The following is a 17,130-nucleotide window of genomic DNA, read 5'->3' on the forward strand; positions in this document are numbered from 1 at the left end:
GTTCAAGAGCGACTTCTTGGAGGAGGTGACCCTAGGTCTGAGTCATGGTGAGAATTTATCAAGCCTTCAAAAGACCACATAAATAATCCACAGGGAGCCCAGATCAGAGATCAGAGAGTGCTCAGCCTGGGTTCCCCAACTGTGCTTGTATCTGCGCTCACCAACACTAGGCATCATTGGCATGTTAAAGCTTAGCCAAATAGAATTGCTCTTTGTCTTTTTTTTTTTTTTTCAACTTTTACTTAGTCTCAGGATGATTTCTTAATCCATTTCCTGGTTTAGAGGAAACAGGAACAATGGCTACTGAGAGTACTCCCTCAGAGATTATAGAAAGAGAACGAAAAAAGTTGCTTGAAATCCTCCAATATGATCTTGATTCTATCTTAGACACGTTAACCTCTCGAAGGCTGATTTCTGAGGAAGAGTATGAGGCTCTGGAGAATGTTACAGATCTCCTGAAGAAAAGTCGAAAGCTGCTAATTTTGGTACAGAAAAAGGGAGAGGTGACCTGTGAGCATTTTCTCAAGTGTTTATTTAGTACTTTTCCACAGTCAGCTGCTGCTTGCGGCGGCTTAAGGCGTGGTAAGTTGACTTTGTATACTTTTTGGGGTGAGGGGGAGGGGGCAGACTTTCTGAAAAAGAAAGAAAAATGTTGCCTTTTATTTTTTGTTAGTCTTTTCTCCAGAAATGATTTCTATTGAAATATGAGAGTGAAACACTGTCTGGAATTTTAAAAGTTTCTGAAATTTAACATCTTATTGGTTTAAGAAATTGATAATTTGTTTTTCAGACTGTGCTCAAAACTTACAATTGTTTTAACGCTAAGATAAACTGCTCAACATTTCTGGCAGTGACATGCTGAAATCTCACAGTTGGAAAGAAAATAATAACAATAACACAATCCAGGGTTTGTTTTTCAAATAGATGAATTCACGGATATTAACAGTGCTAAGACCACAAGCTGTATCTTTCACTTAGTATAGCCATTTTGAAAATACAAGGAAAATAATTTTTAACACAGAGATGGCAGATCAGTAGTTTTGTTTTTTTGGTGATAAGAATGCCAGCAGCAGCTGTTTTCTGGAGCAATTCAAGTGCTAATTCTTAAATGGTTCAAAGATAACTAGTAGCCCATGAGAGAGCAATTCTTCCAGTTGTTTAGCAATTCTGTAAATTACTAGGGACAAGTGTAGCAATTCTGTAAATTACTAGGGACAGGTGTAGCTCCTTCTCTAGGAATCTAAAAAAATAAAATTCAAAATTATTTTAAGGGATGCTAGAGAGGTAGAGGCTCAGATAAAAAAAAGTAAATGTGTTTTTGTTTTTAATTATCTTTTCTTTTTAAAATTAATTTATTATACTTTAAGTTCAGGGTACATGTGCAGAACATGCAGGTTTGTTACATAAGTATACAAAAAAAAGTGAACGTTAATGATACCTAATGTAGGACAAGACTCATATGCTTAGAAAAATGGTTTTTTATTATTTCTAAAGCAAACTATTCCAAATTAGAGCCATTTGCTTACTGATTAGAAATTATCTGTGATCAGATTTCATTAGCATTGGCCCCAGGAAACCTGAGTTTATTGTGAGTCACAGTAAGTTCACAAGTAAACACCCCTTCATACGATTCAAATTGTCTGTTTTACTCACTTATTCTGTAAGGTTGCTAGGAAGGACTCAAATTTTAAACAAGACAATGATGTGATCTGATTTTTTTTAGTGGGAAAAAGAAAGTTCTGAAGGTTAATTTGTTGACATGCAAGTTATATAGGCGGTGTTAGGTATTCCTATCCTCCCGTGAAGTAAAGAAGAGGGATGCTGCTTTGAGGCCTCAGGAACTTCAGTTATTATACAGTTCCTTTTTATTAATTGGGAAATACAATTTTTTTCTGTTATTTGCAGAAGTTTTAAAACATGAGAATGTAGTACCTCTTCAATCTATGCAGGCAAGCAAGAATTCAGAAGATGCTTTTTCTCCTGGAAAAAAACAGCCTGAGGCTCCTGAGATCACAGTGTCCTTCAATGAGAAGGAACACTTGGATTTGGAAACCTCTGAGTTTTTCAGGGACAAGAAAACTAATTATAGGGAAACGGCTTTGCCCACCAGGGAGAATGAGAAGGAATATGACACACCAGAAGTCACATTACCATATTCAGTTGAGAAAGTTGGATATGAAGTTCCAGCAACTATTACATATAGAAAGGATGGACAGAGATATGAGGAGCTAAATGATTTTTTATACTTAGGAAAAGAGGAATATCTAGGATCTGTTGATTCTCCTAAAGATGCAGAAGCCACTGTGGAAGAGGAGGATTATGATGATCCAGAGCACGCTGGATATGATGGTGAAGAGGACTTCAAGTATTCGGAAACCACAGAGTTCTCTGGTGAAGAACCAAGTTATGAGGATTCACAAATCAGCCTTTCATTGGAGGAGGAACAGGAGAAAAGTATGGAAGGTATGGAAATATCATGTACAGTTAGGCAGCAACTTAATAAGTTAATAAGCTTGCCATGACATAATGGGGCTAGGGGTATGAAGAAGGCACAGATATCAGCAGAAAATCAGCTACTAAGAAATTCCTTGTGCTTCTCCAACCTGGAGTCTCCTCGAGGTAAGTGTTAACTTAAAGGAGCTCCCAGGACCTAGGAAGTGATGGACAGCATAAGCAAAAGCAAATATTGATTGTCAGCTTGTAAATTTCTGTAGTATGTATAAGGAGTCGCTACTTATTAATGTCCCATTATACGTACAAGGAGTTGCTAATCATTAATTTTAGGCTAACCTCCTATTCCTCAGGTTAAACCACTTTAGTCATTTTAGTGCCTTTGTGACCAGAGAGATGTGGGGATTATGGGTTTGACTATTTAAGTGAAAACAGTCAGTAGAGGAATTTGTGCTAAATGGCTCAGCTCCCAAAATATTGTTACTTAGTTTGATCCAGTCCACATAATGCCATCTTGGTGAGAATTATATTTGTATCTTGAATATGAATATTTCTTTATTAAAAAAAAATTTTTCAGACAGGGTCTCAGGCTGGAGTGCAGTGGCACATTCATAACTCATCACAGCCTCTACCTCCCAGGCTCAGATGATCCTCAAACCTCAGCCTCCTGAGTAGCTAGGATTACAAGTGCGAGCCACCATGCCTGGCTAATTTTGTATTTTGTAAAGGCAGGGTTTTGCCATGTTGCTCAGGCTGGTCTCGAACTCCTGGGCTCAAGTGATCTGCCCATCTTGGCCACCCAAAGTGCTGGGATTACAGGTGTGAGCCACTGCACCTGACCAAATCTGAATATTTCTTAATGAAAATTCAAAATATGAGGAGTGTTTCATTGGAGAGATATTGTCTGGGAAAATAAACGTCACCAACTTCTGAGTAGAGGATGAAAATGTAACTACCATCTCACATTCAGTTCAGATCTTGTGGGCTCACAATCCATTTATGGGTAGAAACAGAGTCATTTCTTCCTCATCACATCTTGTATTAGTTTGTGAAGGATGCTGTAACAAAATGCCACAAAGTAGGTGGCTTAAACGATATACACAAATTTCTTGTCTTACTCTTTTGGAGGCTAGAAATCTGAAATCAAAGTAGTAACAGAGTTGGTTCCTTTTTTTTTTTTTTTTTGAGACAGTCTTGCTCTGTCACCCAATGGCATAACCTTGGCTCACTGTAACCTCCGCCTCCCAGGTTCAAGAAATTCTCCTGCCTGATTACGGGAGTACACCACCACGCCCAGCTAATTTTTTTATTTTTAATAGAGATGGGGTTTCACCGTGTTGGCCAGGCTGGTCTCAAACTCTTAACCTCAAGTAATCCATTTGCCTTGGCCTCCCAAAGTGCTGAGATTACAGGCGTGAGCCACTGTGCCTGGCCTACAGTTGGTTCCTTCTGAAGGGTTTGAAGAAGAATCTATTCCTAGCTTTCCTAGTGTTTTTTTTTTTTTTTTTTTTTTTTTTTTGAGAAGGGGTCTCGCTGTGTTGCTTAGGCTGGATTGCGGTGGCTGTTCACAGGTGCGATCCCACTACTGATCAGCACCGGAGTTTTGACCTGCTCCATTTCTGACCTGGGCAGGTTCACCCCTCATTAGGCAACCTGGTGGTCCCCCGCTCCCGGGAGGTCACCATATTGATGCCGAACTTAATGCGGACATGGGATTGGCATAGCGCACTACGGCCCAGAAGTCCTGGGCTCAAGCGATCCTCCCACTTCAGCCTCCTGAGTAGCTGGGACTACAGGCACACGCCACCGTGCCCGGGTTTCCTGGTGGTGTGCTGGAAATCGTTGGCCCTCCTTGGCTTGTGCAAGCACCCTCTGATATGCTTTCACCTTCAAATGGCCTTGTCCCTGAGTGTGCTTCCCTTTGGCCAAATTTCCCCTTTAAAAAAGGACACCAGTCATATTGGGCTAGGGCCCACCCTAATAACATTATTAAAACTAATTATATCTTCAATGGCCCTATTTCCAAATAACACCACATTCTGAAGTACTGGGGATTAGGATTTTAACACAGGAATTTTGTAAAGGACATAATTCAACCCATGCTTCTTGCCCCACCCCCAGATAACTTCTAATACTTGATTATTTTGGGGCCCCATTCTTAATTTTTATTTATTTATTTATTTTAGGTGCATAGGTGCATGGTATCATCATTATTCTGCAAAAATCACCTGTTTATTCTGTTTTTTTCTCCATTTCCCATTCACCTTCTTCCAGAGGTAACATTCTGATATTACAGTGTGTCTCTAACATGTTGTTTTGTTTTCATGAATTTTTTTTTTTTTTTTTCTGTATCAGGTACTGACTGGGTTTCACCATATTGCCCAAGCTGTTCTCGAACTCCTGGCCTCAATAGTGCTATATAACAAATCATCTCAAAATTCAGTCACTTCAAACACTGAGAGTTTATTATTGCTCACATGTCCGTGGTTGGCTGGGCTGTTCTTCTGGTCTTCCCTGGGTTCACTCACACATCTGTAATGAGGTGGTTGAAGGCTGGTCTCTTATCTTCTGGCAGACTACTCTGGGCTTATTCTCAGAACAGATGCAGTTTTTTTCTTTCTTTCTTTTTTTTTTTTTTTTTTTGAGATGGAGGCTCACTCTGTTGCCCAGGCAGGAGTGCAGTGGTGTGATCTCTGCTCACTGCAACCTGTGCCTCCCAGGTTCAAGCTATTCTTTCTGCCTCAGCCTCCAGAGTAACTGGGATTATAAGTGCCTATCACCACACCCAGCTAATTTTTGTATTTTTAGTAGAGACGTGGTTTCACCATGTTGGCCAGGCTGTTCTCGAACTCTTAACCTCAGGTGATCCACCCCCCACCTTGACCTCCCAAAGTGCTGGGATTATGGGCATGAGCCACTGCACCCAGACAAGTATATTTTTATGATAAGTGTAAAGGAGAGAGAAAGGGAGAGAGAGCAAGGCAGAGGAAGACAGAGAACTAGTGAAGACCTTTTGAGTCTCAGCTTTAGAGTGATCATGCCATTTATGCCCTCTGTATTAGTTTCCTAAGGCTGCTATAACAAAGTACCACAAATGAGTGACTTTAGAAGAACAAAAACTTATTTTCTCACAGTTCAGGAGGCCAAGCCTGATATCAAGGTATCAGCAGGGTCATGCTCCCTCTGAAGGTGCTAGGAAAGGATTTGTCTCAGGCCTCTCTCCTAGCTCCTGGTAGCTCGTGCATTCCTTGACTTACAGTTAGTCATTTTCTCCCTGTGTCTCTTTACATCATCCACCCTCTGTGCATGTCCCTGTGTCTAAATTCTTCCTTTTCATTAAGACACCAATTATATTGATTTAGGGCCCACACAATGACTTATTTTGACTTAATGACCTCTTTAAAAATAAAGATGCTATTTACAAAATAAGGCCACATTCTGCAGTACTGGGGGACTTCATATCTTTTTCAAGTGGACAAAATTCAACCCATAACACCATTACTTCTGCCACATTCTGTTGACCAAAGCAAGTCTCAAAACCAGCCCAGGTTTAGCGTTGGGGGAAAACAAGTTCTATTTCTTGCAAAGTAAGATAGCAAAGACTATGGATACCAGAGAGCCATTAATTGGGGACATTATTGCAATCAATCTAACATCTTTAGCAAAACAGATCAAGAGAAGTCTTAATGATAATGAAGTTACGATCTGCAGTGTAATTCTGATGGCTACCCATTCACTCTAGTTTACTTGGAGGCATGTGGCTATTATTTGTTTCTTTCCCAAGTAATATTTCTCTGTTACAGTTGAGAACTGAAAAAAAAAAATAAAAGCTCTAACTTCAAAGAAAGGTCTTCATGCTTTTTGTCGTGAAATTTTTTTTTTTTTTTGGAGACGGAGTTTCACTCTTGTTACCCAGGCTGGAGTGCAATGGCACGATCTCGGCTCACCGCAACCTCCACCTCCTGGTTTCAGGCAATTCTCCTGCCTCAGCCTCCTGAGTAGCTGGGATTACAGGCATGCGCCACCATGCCCAGCTAATTTTTTTTTTGTATTTTTAGTAGAGACGGGGTTTCACCATGTTGACCAGAATGGTCTCGATCCCTTGACCTTGTGATCCAACCGCCTCGGCCTCCCAAAGTGCTGGGATTACAGGCGTGAGCCACCACGCCCGTCCCCCGTCATGTGAAATTTTATGTAAAAATATTTACGGTGTCAAAGTCTCAGAAAGGCTTAAACTATTGCCTTGTGGGCTGTGCACTATAGAAGGTCAGCTTGCATAGATAGTATCAATTGACTCTCTTCCCCCTCCAGCTTGTAGTTGGGTTCAACCATTGGGTAGAACCAATGTGATTTCCATTCCCTGTGGCCTTTTTTCATAAAAATCTAGGTTTTCATTTTATATTATTTTCCTTTAGCCTGAAAAATTTATTTATTGTTTCTCTTAGTACAAGTCTGCTGGTGGTAAATTTTCTTGTTTTTTGTTTATTGAAAGATGTTTTTATTTTGTCTTCATTCTGGAAGGATGATTTTGCTTGATAAAAGATTCCACAGCTTCTGCTTTTAACATGTTATGGATGCCATTCCTCTATCTTTTAGCTTCCATTGTTTCTGATGCTAAATTTTCAGTCATTTTATCATTGATCCTCTCTAAGTGCTGTGTCATTTATCTCTGGCTGTTTTCAAGATTTTTTTCTTTTTCTTTTTTTTAAGCAGTTGACTCTCATGTGTCTAGGTGTGATTTTTATTTCTCTCTCTCTCTCTTCCTTAGTATTTGCAGAGTTTCCTGAACGTATAAAAAAACCTTCTTATCAAATTTGGAAACTTTTCAGCCATTATTTACCAAGATTTTTTTCTTTCTCGCTCCTTTTCTCTCTTTCTGAGACTTCAAGTACATGAATTTTAGAGTTTTAAAAATATCGTTCTACAGGTTCCAGACTGCTCATCTTTCTTTAATATTTTTTCTCTCTGTTCTTCAGGTTAGATATTTACTTTCTTCTGTCATCTCCAATTTGTGGTTAGCCCATCTAGTGATTTTAAACAAATTCATATATTGTGATTTTTAATTCCAGAATTTCCTGTTTAAAAATACTTTCTATTTTTTTTTCCAGAGAATTCCCATTTAATCATTCATTGTGGACTTATTTAATTTTAATTTTTTTTTTTTGAGACAGAGTCTTGCTGTGTTGTTCAGGCTGGTGTGCAGTGGCACAGTCTTGGTTTACTGCAGCCTCAACCTCCCAGGCTGAGGCTCAAGCCATCCTCTCACCTCAGCCTCTCAAGTAGCTGGGATTATAGGTGCACACCACCATGCCTGGTTAATTTTTGTAGAGACAAGGTTTTCATAATGTTGCTCAGGCTGGTCTTGAACTCCTGCGCTCAAGTGATCCTCCTGCCTCAGCCTTCCACAGTTTTGGAATTACAGGCATGAGCTACCATGCCTGACCGTAATATTCCTATATGCTAAATCTAACATCTGGATCATTTTGGAGTCAGTGTCCATTGACTATGAGTTACATTTCCTGCTTCTTCCTATGTCTATTAGCTTTGGATTGTGTTCTATACATTGTATCTATTGTATAATAGGTCATACAGGCTCTAGATTTTTGTATTTCTCCTAAGAGTCTGAATGTTATTTTGGTCTGTTTTTGTCTCCAATTAACCTGCCTGTACTCAAATTCAAAATTCAAACACGTTTTCCATGAGTGGCAGCTGAAATCTCTATTTATTTCTTTTTACCTTAGCTGAGTTATTTTTATGAATTTTTAATTTACAAAATTGAGATTATTATTGCTTACTTTTTTCACCTAGTTCTTTGCTTAGTTAGATATGTCTCTGATTTGGGTGTACATCTACTCTGTTGCTTTGATCTGCTACATGGTGACACTATTACTACCTTGTTGACACACCTGGCTTGGTTCCTGTGGGTACTGATGTTTTTCTTTTTCTTTCTTTTCTTTTTTTTTTTTTTTTTGAGATGACAGGCTGGAGTACAGTGGCACAATCTTGGCTCACTGCAACCTCCGCCTCCTGGGTTCAAGCAATTCTCCTGCCTCAGCCTCCCAAGTAGCTAGGACTACAGGCACCCACCACCATGCCCAGCTAATTTTTGTATTTTTAGTAGAGACAAGGTGTCACTATGTTGGCCAGGCTGGGATTATAGGCGTGAGCCACCGCACCCAGCCATGGGTACCAATTTCCGTGTTGAAGAAGTAGAGAATTGTTTTCCTAAGGCAAAGTATGAGACAGGAAAAAGCAGAACTTAAAAGCTGTCCTGCAACCTATTCTCTAACTGCTTCCTCTGGGAACTCTTCATGCTAGATTCAACTTCCCCCTTACCTTTTTGCCCCAACACATATGCCAGTTCAAGTAACTTTGAGACTACCCAAAGACTTTGTATAGTTACTTTTATTAATTCCTAAAATCCATGCTTTTCTCTTCTGTTGTTTCTTCAAGGCCCTTTTTAAGTGTAGTTTTACATTTTTATGCTAGCTGGCCATCTGTCAGGAGTAGAAAATCCACTCTGATATTCTCTCTCTATTATGCGCTATCTCTGTATTTATAAAAAGTGGGTAGGCCAGCCAGGGTGGCTCATGCCTATAATCCCAACACTTTGGGAGGCTGAGGCCAGTAGATTAATTGAGCCCAGGAGTTTGAGACCAGCCTGGGCAAAATGGTGAAACTGTGTCTCTACAAAATGAAGAAATGAAAAGGTAGGTGGGTTGGTGGTATGAACTTGCGGTTCCAACTACTCCAGGAGCTGAGGCAGAAGGATCACCTGAGCCCAGGAAGTTGAGACTGCAGTGAGCAGAGATTGTGCCACTGCACTTCAGCCTAGGTGACAGAACAAGACCCTGTCTCAAAAACAACAACAAAAGAAGTAGTTAGAAGATATATTGGAAAATGGGAGATCAGGAAAAATTAAGGAAAGCATGTAAATTCTGAGAAAAACTTTGAAGAAAATAAAGTCTTCAGTTCCTCTAAATTTCAGCGAGAGAAATTTAAGAAAGAACCAGTATCAACCTAGATTATTCCTCATAGATATATATAATTTAACATTAATAAGATTTTTCATTGCTGCATGTAAATGTTAGCACATTTTTTTGAAAAAATTAAAAACTTAAATGATCATCCATAGGCAGTTGTTAAATAGTTATCATCTATGCAAACCATGAAGTGTCATGAAATAACTAAAATGAATTAGGTAGACCAGTACATGTGCTGACTTGAAAGAATTTGCAAGGAATATCACTCAGTGAAAAGAGGCTGAAGAATCACTTGTTTAGTATAGTATCGTTTATGTAAAAAAAAAAAAAGATAGCATGGACTGGGTGGTGGCTCACGCCTGTAATCCCAGCACTTTGGGAGGCTGAGGCAGCTGGATTACTTGAGATTGGGCATTCAAGACCAGCCTGGCCAAAATAGTGAAACCCATCTCTACAAAAATTAGCTGGGCATGGTGGTGCACGCCTGTAATCCCAGCTACTTGGGAGGCTGAGACTGGGAGAATTACTTGAACCCAGGAGGCGGAGGTTACAGTGAGCTGAGATCTTGCCACTGTACTCCAGCCTGGGTGACAGAGTGAGACTCCATCTCAAAAAAAAAAAAAAAAAAATAGCATCTACTAAGTAAAACTATATATTTCTATATATGCATGCATACTTATTTGCTTGCATAGAAAAAGGATGGGAAGCAAACATGCTGTAGTATATTGACATATCCCCTAAAAAGAAGTGGACTTGCCAGAATGGTGAAAGGAGACTTTCACTTTATTTATATTGCTTCAGCTTTTTGCAGTGAAAATGTAGATTAGATGGGGTGTAGTGGCTTATGCCTGTAATCCCAGCACTTTGGGAGTCTGAGGCAGGCTGATCACTTGAGGCCAGGAGTTCAAGACCAGCCTGGCCAACATGATGAAATCCCATCTCTACCAAACATGCAAAAATTAGCTGGGCATGGTGTCATACACCTGTAGTTCAGCTACTCAGGAGGCTGAGACACGAGAATAGTTTGAACCCAGGAGGCAGAGGGTGCAGTTAGCTGAGATCACTCCATTGCACCCCAGTCTGGGTGACAATTTTCTTTCAAACTCTGTCTCAAAGAAAAAAAGAATGCAGATTACTTATTTAATTTTAAAAGTCAGGCTGTGCATGGTGGCTCATGCCTGTAATCCCAGCATTTGGGGAGGTTCGCTTGAGACCAAAAGTTCAAGATCAGCCTGGGCAACATAGCAAGACCCCATCTCTATTAAAAAAAAAAAATAGCCAGCCATGGTGGTGGGTGACTGTAGTCCCAGGTACTTGGGAGGCTGAGATGGTAGGATCGCTTGAGCCCAGGGTGATGATCACGCCCCTGCACTCCAGCATGGGTGACAGTGTGAGACTGTCTCAAAAAAAGAAGTTGATAAGGGAAATTGAGATTCTGAACATGACTTTCACTATTATCTTCTCTCCTACAGAAAGAAAAAAGGTGTTTAAAGATGTCCTGTTATGTTTGAACATGGATAGAAGCAGAAAGGTTCTGCCAGATTTTGTTAAACAATTCGCCTTAGATCGAGGATGTAAGTGGACCCCGGAGAGTCCAGGAGACTTAGCCTGGAATTTCCTGATGAAAATTCAAGCACTAGATGTGACGGCCAGGGATTCAGTCCTCAGGCACAAGGTTCTGGATGAAGGTAGCAAGGAGGATTTGCTTGCTGGAGTGGAGAATTTGGAAATTCGAGACATACAAACCATTAATCCCCTCGATGTCATTTGTGCCACCATGCTGTGTTCAGACAGCTCTTTGCAACGTCAAGTTATGTCAAACATGTATCAGTGCCAGTTTGCTCTTCCCCTGCTACTGCCAGATGCAGAAAACAACAAAAGCATCTTAATGCTGGGGGCCATGAAGGACATTGTGAAGAAGCAGTCAGCACAGTTTTCAGGAGGGCCTACAGGGGATACAGAAAAGTTTCTGACTCTCATGAAGATGCCTGTCATCTCCTTTGTGCGTCTAGGATACTGTAGCTTCTCTAAGTCCAGAATCCTCAACACACTTCTCAGCCCTGCCCAGCTGAAATCACACAGAATCTTTCTCCATCAAGATTTGCCTCTTTCAGTGCTTCCCCGGCAAATCTCGGATGGCCTGATTGAGATAACGTGGTGTTTTCCTGATGGCGATGATCTAAAGGAAAACCTTAGCGTTTTCCAAAAGCCTGTTGCTCTGGCCAATCTCCGTGGAAATCTAGAAAACTTTTGGACTCAGTTTGGCTTTTTGATGGAAGTTTCTTCAGCTGTGTTTTTTTTCACTGACTATCTAGGTGAGAAGGAATGGGACTTGCTAATGTTTTTAGGAGAAGCTGCCATTGAAAGATGCTACTTTATTCTCAGTCCCCAAGCCAGGGAGAGCGAAGAGGCTCAGATTTTCCAGAGGGTACTGAACTTGAAGCCAGCACAGCTACTGTTTTGGGAGGGGGAAGATGCTGGGGATAGAAGGAAGAACATAGAGGGCCTTCAAGCTGCTCTCTGGGAAGTGATGTTCTCTTCTTCACTCAGATGTGTGTCTGTAGAGGATATGGCCTCCCTGGCCAGGGAGCTGGGGATTCAGGTAGATGAAGACTTTGCAAACACTGAGAGAATTCAAATTTCCTCTGGAGAAAACATGGCTGGAACAGCTAAAGGTGAGAGTCAGCAAAGACACAGTCAGCTAAAAAGCTCATCTAAAAGCCAAGCTCTGATGCCAGTACAAGAGCCTGGGACTCATTGTGAGCTCAGCCAGAATCTTCAGAATCTCTATGGTACCCCGGTATTCAGGCCTCTTCTAGAGAACTCCTGGCCCTTACCAACCAGAGTTGGAGGTAACTTTAACCATGTTTCCCTGAAAGCCCCCTGGGTTATGGGTTGCCTCTCTGGGTCAGAGCAGAGGTCTAAGTGGTTCTGTCCTATGCCCTTTCAGAATGCAAAGGCCCAGGGCAGAGGTAAAAGTTTTGGTTTTCAATCCTTCAATCCCCAGAGATTTTATTCAGGTGAGAGATTCATGAAATTTTCCAGAGCTGCTCGGGGGCGTTACTCAAACAGAACATTTATGAGACCTCCAAGACCCATTTCTCAGCGTGTACAGGCCTGTCCTGAGAGACCACAAATGATGAGAACTCTTGAAAGGTCTTGGGCAGTAGTCTCCCAGGTAGGTCACTCCTGTTCCCTGGGTTCACAGCCAGCAAGAGCAGTAGGGAAGCCACAACCACAGCAAGCCTGCACTGGGGGAACACAGCTAACTGAAGCAACTGGAAAACCAATGGGAACATCCCATATTGAAAAGCCTCACCCTCAGTCCTTTCAACTAGCAGGAGCCACACAAAAACTAAGACCTGCTTCTCAGCAAGGAGCCCAGAAGAAGACTCAGGGTAGGCCTTCAAATCCAACTCTCCAAATAGGGTCCCATCCCATGTCCAAGAGCCCTCACTTCAAATCTGATCAGTCCAACCCATCCCAAGTCGAACACTCCCAGCCTAAACCCTTCCATCCTGTGCCCTCTCAATCTAAACCCTCTCAAACGAAATCCTCTCAGTCCCAGCCCTCACAAACTAAATCTTCTCAATGCAAATCCACTCAGTTTAAGCCAAGCCAGCCCCAGCCTCCCCAGTCTAAGCCTTCTCAGCCCAGACCCGCTCAACCTAAGTCATCCTCAACCAGTCCTTCACAAGCTAAGGCACATCACCCAAAAGCAGGGCCGAAGAGGGGAGGGAAGCATTAAAGTGCTAACTCCAGAGATCTAGAAAGCATATCCTTTACCCAGGCCATCCCTATTATATAGTAAGCAGAAGAGTTGCCGTGAAGGTAAGACTGCTGTCATTAGCATGTCAAACACAGAAAGATATGCATGACCAAATTGTATATCTTTAAGATATTTGGAAGAGTTATATTCTTAACGAAGAAGAAAAATATGAAAATAATTAAGACTAGAATCGAGCAGTAGATAATTGAATCCAATCTTGAGTATTATTAGATAATACATAACTTGCACCCAGGGAATGGGGGTCTATGAGACAGCCCCACTTGGAGAAGAATGGAATTAGGGTCTCTAATTGCAAAATGACTGTAAAATAAGACTCAAGTTGCCTCTGTGTCTGAGAAAGTATCTTAGCTGTTGGCTGCTCCAGGGGTGTCTTTGTCAAAAGTTTCTGGTTCAATATCAGCCGCTGAGCAGATAGATAGCCCTGCTTATTTGGTGTGGTTAAATCAACTAGCTTCTGCTAATAGCCCAATTTGCTTGGATGGTAAAACTCTCTCATTTGACCCTTATAGGTAGAAATAATGAATTAACAACCAATAAAATTAATTATTTTGCATTAACTTTGGGAAAGATCAATGTTTGTTTCATATTTGATATGGTTTGACTCTGTCTCCACCCAGATCTTATCTCGAATTGTAATCCCCATGTGTTGAGGGAGGGACCAGGGACCTGGTGGGAGGTGATTGGATTATGGAGGCAGTTTTCTCCATGCTGTTCTTGTGATAGTGAGTGAGTTCTCACTAGAGCTGATTTTTTTTTTTTTTTTTTTTTTTTGGAGAAAGAATCTCACTCTGTCATCCAGGCTAGAGTGCAGAGGTGTGATCTTGGCTTCCTGCAACTTCTGCCTCTCAGGTTCAAGCAATTTTCCTGTGTCGGCCTTCTGAGTAGCTGGGATTACAGGCATCTGCCACCACGCCTAGCTAATTTTTGTATTTTTAGTAGAGATGCGGTTTCACCATGTTGGCCAGGCTGGTCTCAGACCCCTGACCTTAAGTGATCCACCTGCCTTGGCCTCCCATACTGCTGGGATTACAGGCGTGAACCACCAGGTCCAGCCGAGATCTGATGGTTTAAAAGTGTGGCACTTACCCCCTTGTTCTCTCTGCCTTCTGTCACCATGTAAGACATACCTTGCTTCCTTTTCACCTTCTGTAATGATTGCAAGCTTCCTGAGGCCTCCCAAGCCATGCAGAACTGTGAGTCAATAACCTCTTTCCTTTATAAATTACCCAGTCTCAGGTAGTTCTTTTTAGCAGTGTGAAAACAGACTAATACAATATTTTAAATATTTGTAGTAGTTAAGAAAATTTGACTTATTAGAGGATCAAATTTAAAATGTTATTATTCAATTTTAGAGTTGTAATTTTTTTTTTTTTTTTTTAGACAGAGTCTCACTCTGCCACCAGGCTGGAGTGCAGTGGCGCAATCTCGGCTCACTGCAACCTCTGCTCCAACTTCCTGGTTCAAGCGATTCTCCTGCCTCAGCCTCCCAAATAGCTGGGATTATAGGCTTGCACCACCACACCCAGCTAATTTTTGTATTTTTAGTAGAGACGGGGTTTCACCATTTTGGCCAGGATGGTCTTGATCTCCTGACCTTGTGATCCACCCGCCTCCACTTCCCAAAGTGCTGGGATTACAGGCATGAGCCACCGCATCTGGCCCCTAGAGTTGTAATTTTTTTAAGTTAAAGGATAAGTTTACAAAGTTTACAGAAAACATCAAAATGTTAAAGAGAACTTAAGAGTCACAGAATTTATACTTTTATTAGATTTATATTATTCTAAGCATGTGGATAAATCCTGCTTGTTAGAGGCATTAAGGAAAAATAGTGCATTAAATTTAAAATATTTAAGTGACATTTAGTCAACCAGGTTTGTAAATGACACCAAATATGAATAAAAGGTCATTTTAGAAGTAGGTGTTAATATTCACTAGATTAAGAATAAAATAATAAAGTTTATAAATTGAACTTAATAGCCTCAGTTTTTGAATTGGTAACTTTAGTAAAATTAATATTAATTTAAAGCACTATAGTAGTGCCCAAATAGTTTTTCATGTGTAAAAAAAGTACATTCAAGTACATCAAAAAAGAAAAAGTAATTCTGACAAATGAATGAGAGCTGGTCTTTGGAAGGGAATAATTAATCCTTGAGAACGTTCTCATATCACAATAGATATCTTTCCTTTGTGCATGTACTAAACAATCAATATTGCGTGTTTCCAGGCTTTTTTTTTTTTTTTTTTGAGACATAGTCTCACTCCATCACCTAGGCTTGAAGTTCAGTGGCTCAATCTCAGCTCACTACAACCTCTGCCTCCCCGGTTCAAGCGATTCTCCTGCCTCATCCTCCTGAGTAGCTGAGATTACAGGCATGCACCACCATCCCCAGCTAATTTTTGTGTTTTTCAGTAGAGACAGTGTTTCACCACATTGGCCAGGCTGGTCTTGAACTCCTGACCTCAAGTGATCCTCCTGCCTTGGCCTCCTAGCGTGCTGGGATTACAGGTGTGAGCCACTGCGCCTGGCCCTAACGGAAGTATTTCTAAAGGGCTGAACAACATATAGGAAAAGAAAATGAAAAGGAAAGTGCAGTACCCTGGATGTAATAAAAGCACTCAAGAGAGGAGAAGAAAGTACCTTCCCCAATCAGAAGAGCTGTACGGAAAGGGTCTTGGGTCTAGTTGGTTGAGGGATACAGCAGACTACAGTGAGTGACCTGCAGGAAATAAGTATCTTCTCCCTACCTCTGGTCTGCTGCTAGCACATCCCCTTGGCCAAACCCGATCAGAAGCCAGAGGGCAAGGTGGGTAGCCCATCCAGGCAGCCCATATAGTGGACTACATGGGCTTCTAGGATTTAGAGCACAATGGACAGTGGATTTGCAGGAGCAAGCAGAAGATATCCAGCAGATTCCTTCCTTTCCATCCCATTCTTTCCTTCTCTTTTTTTTTCTTTCTTCCTTCTCTCACATTTATTTATTGAGCATCTATTATATGCAAAGTATTGTACTAGGAACTGGGAAGACATGGAAACAGAATGAGAAATCACACTGTAGTTGTGACATCCTATAAATATCTATATTCCCTCTTTATTATAAAACTATTTCATACAAGCTCATTATAGATAGTTTTGAAAACGCAGAATTAAGTAAGGCCCGGCGTGGCTGCTCACACTTGTAATCCCAGCACTTTGGAAGGCTGAGGTGGGGGAATTGCTTGAGCCCATGCATTCAACAGCTTGAGCAACATAGCGAGACCTTGTCTCTACAGAAAAAAAACAAAAAGCCAGACATGGTGGAATGCCCCTGTGGGCCCAGCTACTCCACAGCCTGAGCCCAGGAGGTCTAGGCTGCAGTGAGCTGTGACTGTGCCACTGCACTTCAGCTTGAGTGACAGTGAGACCCTGTCTCAAAAAAAAAAAAGAATTGAATTTTTAAAAAAGAGTATAAAAATAACCTGTAGGTTTTTTTTGGTTTTTGTTTTTGAGATGGGATCTCACTCTGTCGCCCAGGCTGCAGTGCAATGTGCAATGGCACGATCTCACTTACTGCAACCTCCACTTCCCAGGTTCAAGTGATTCTTCCATCTCAGCCTCCTGAGTAGCTGGGATTACAGGCACCTGCCATCATACCTAGCTAATTTTTGTATTTTAAGTAGAGACGGGGTTTCACCATGTTGGCCAGGCTGGTCTTGAACTCCTGACTTCAGGTGACCCACCCGCCTTGGCCTCCCAGAGTGCTAGAATTATTGGCATGAGCCATGGTGCCTGACCAACCTGTAGTCTTATAATGAAGAGTAACTAGCAATGTAGTCCCATTACTCATGAATAACATTTTCATGCACTCTCTCTCTCTCTCTCTATATATATATATATATTTTTTTACTTATATATATATAAATATATAT

The 17,130-nt window shown here is 41.2% G+C and overlaps 1 protein-coding gene across 3 annotated transcripts; it reads left to right on the top strand.

Moving 5' to 3' along the window:
- Positions 1-257: 257 nt before the first annotated feature.
- Positions 258-13,781, top strand: CARD6 (caspase recruitment domain family member 6). Of its 3 annotated transcripts, none has more exons than XM_012460053.2 (3): positions 258-582; positions 1,906-2,463; positions 10,907-13,781. In XM_012460053.2, exons 1-3 carry the CDS (start codon positions 297-299, stop codon positions 13,180-13,182), a joined length of 3,120 nt encoding a protein of 1,039 aa, XP_012315476.2. In that variant the 5' UTR covers positions 258-296; the 3' UTR covers positions 13,183-13,781. The 3 variants fall into 3 exon arrangements, with proteins under 3 accessions (XP_012315476.2, XP_012315477.2, XP_012315478.2); XM_012460054.2 differs by having other exon boundaries at positions 2,251-2,463; XM_012460055.2 differs by having other exon boundaries at positions 2,290-2,463.
- Positions 13,782-17,130: the final 3,349 nt, after the last annotated feature.

The sequence above is a fragment of the Aotus nancymaae genome, unplaced genomic scaffold (assembly GCF_030222135.1).
Source record: "Aotus nancymaae isolate 86718 unplaced genomic scaffold, 86718_ANA_hifiasm-v0.15.2.pri h1tg000014l, whole genome shotgun sequence".
Classification (NCBI taxonomy): domain Eukaryota; kingdom Metazoa; phylum Chordata; class Mammalia; order Primates; family Aotidae; genus Aotus; species Aotus nancymaae.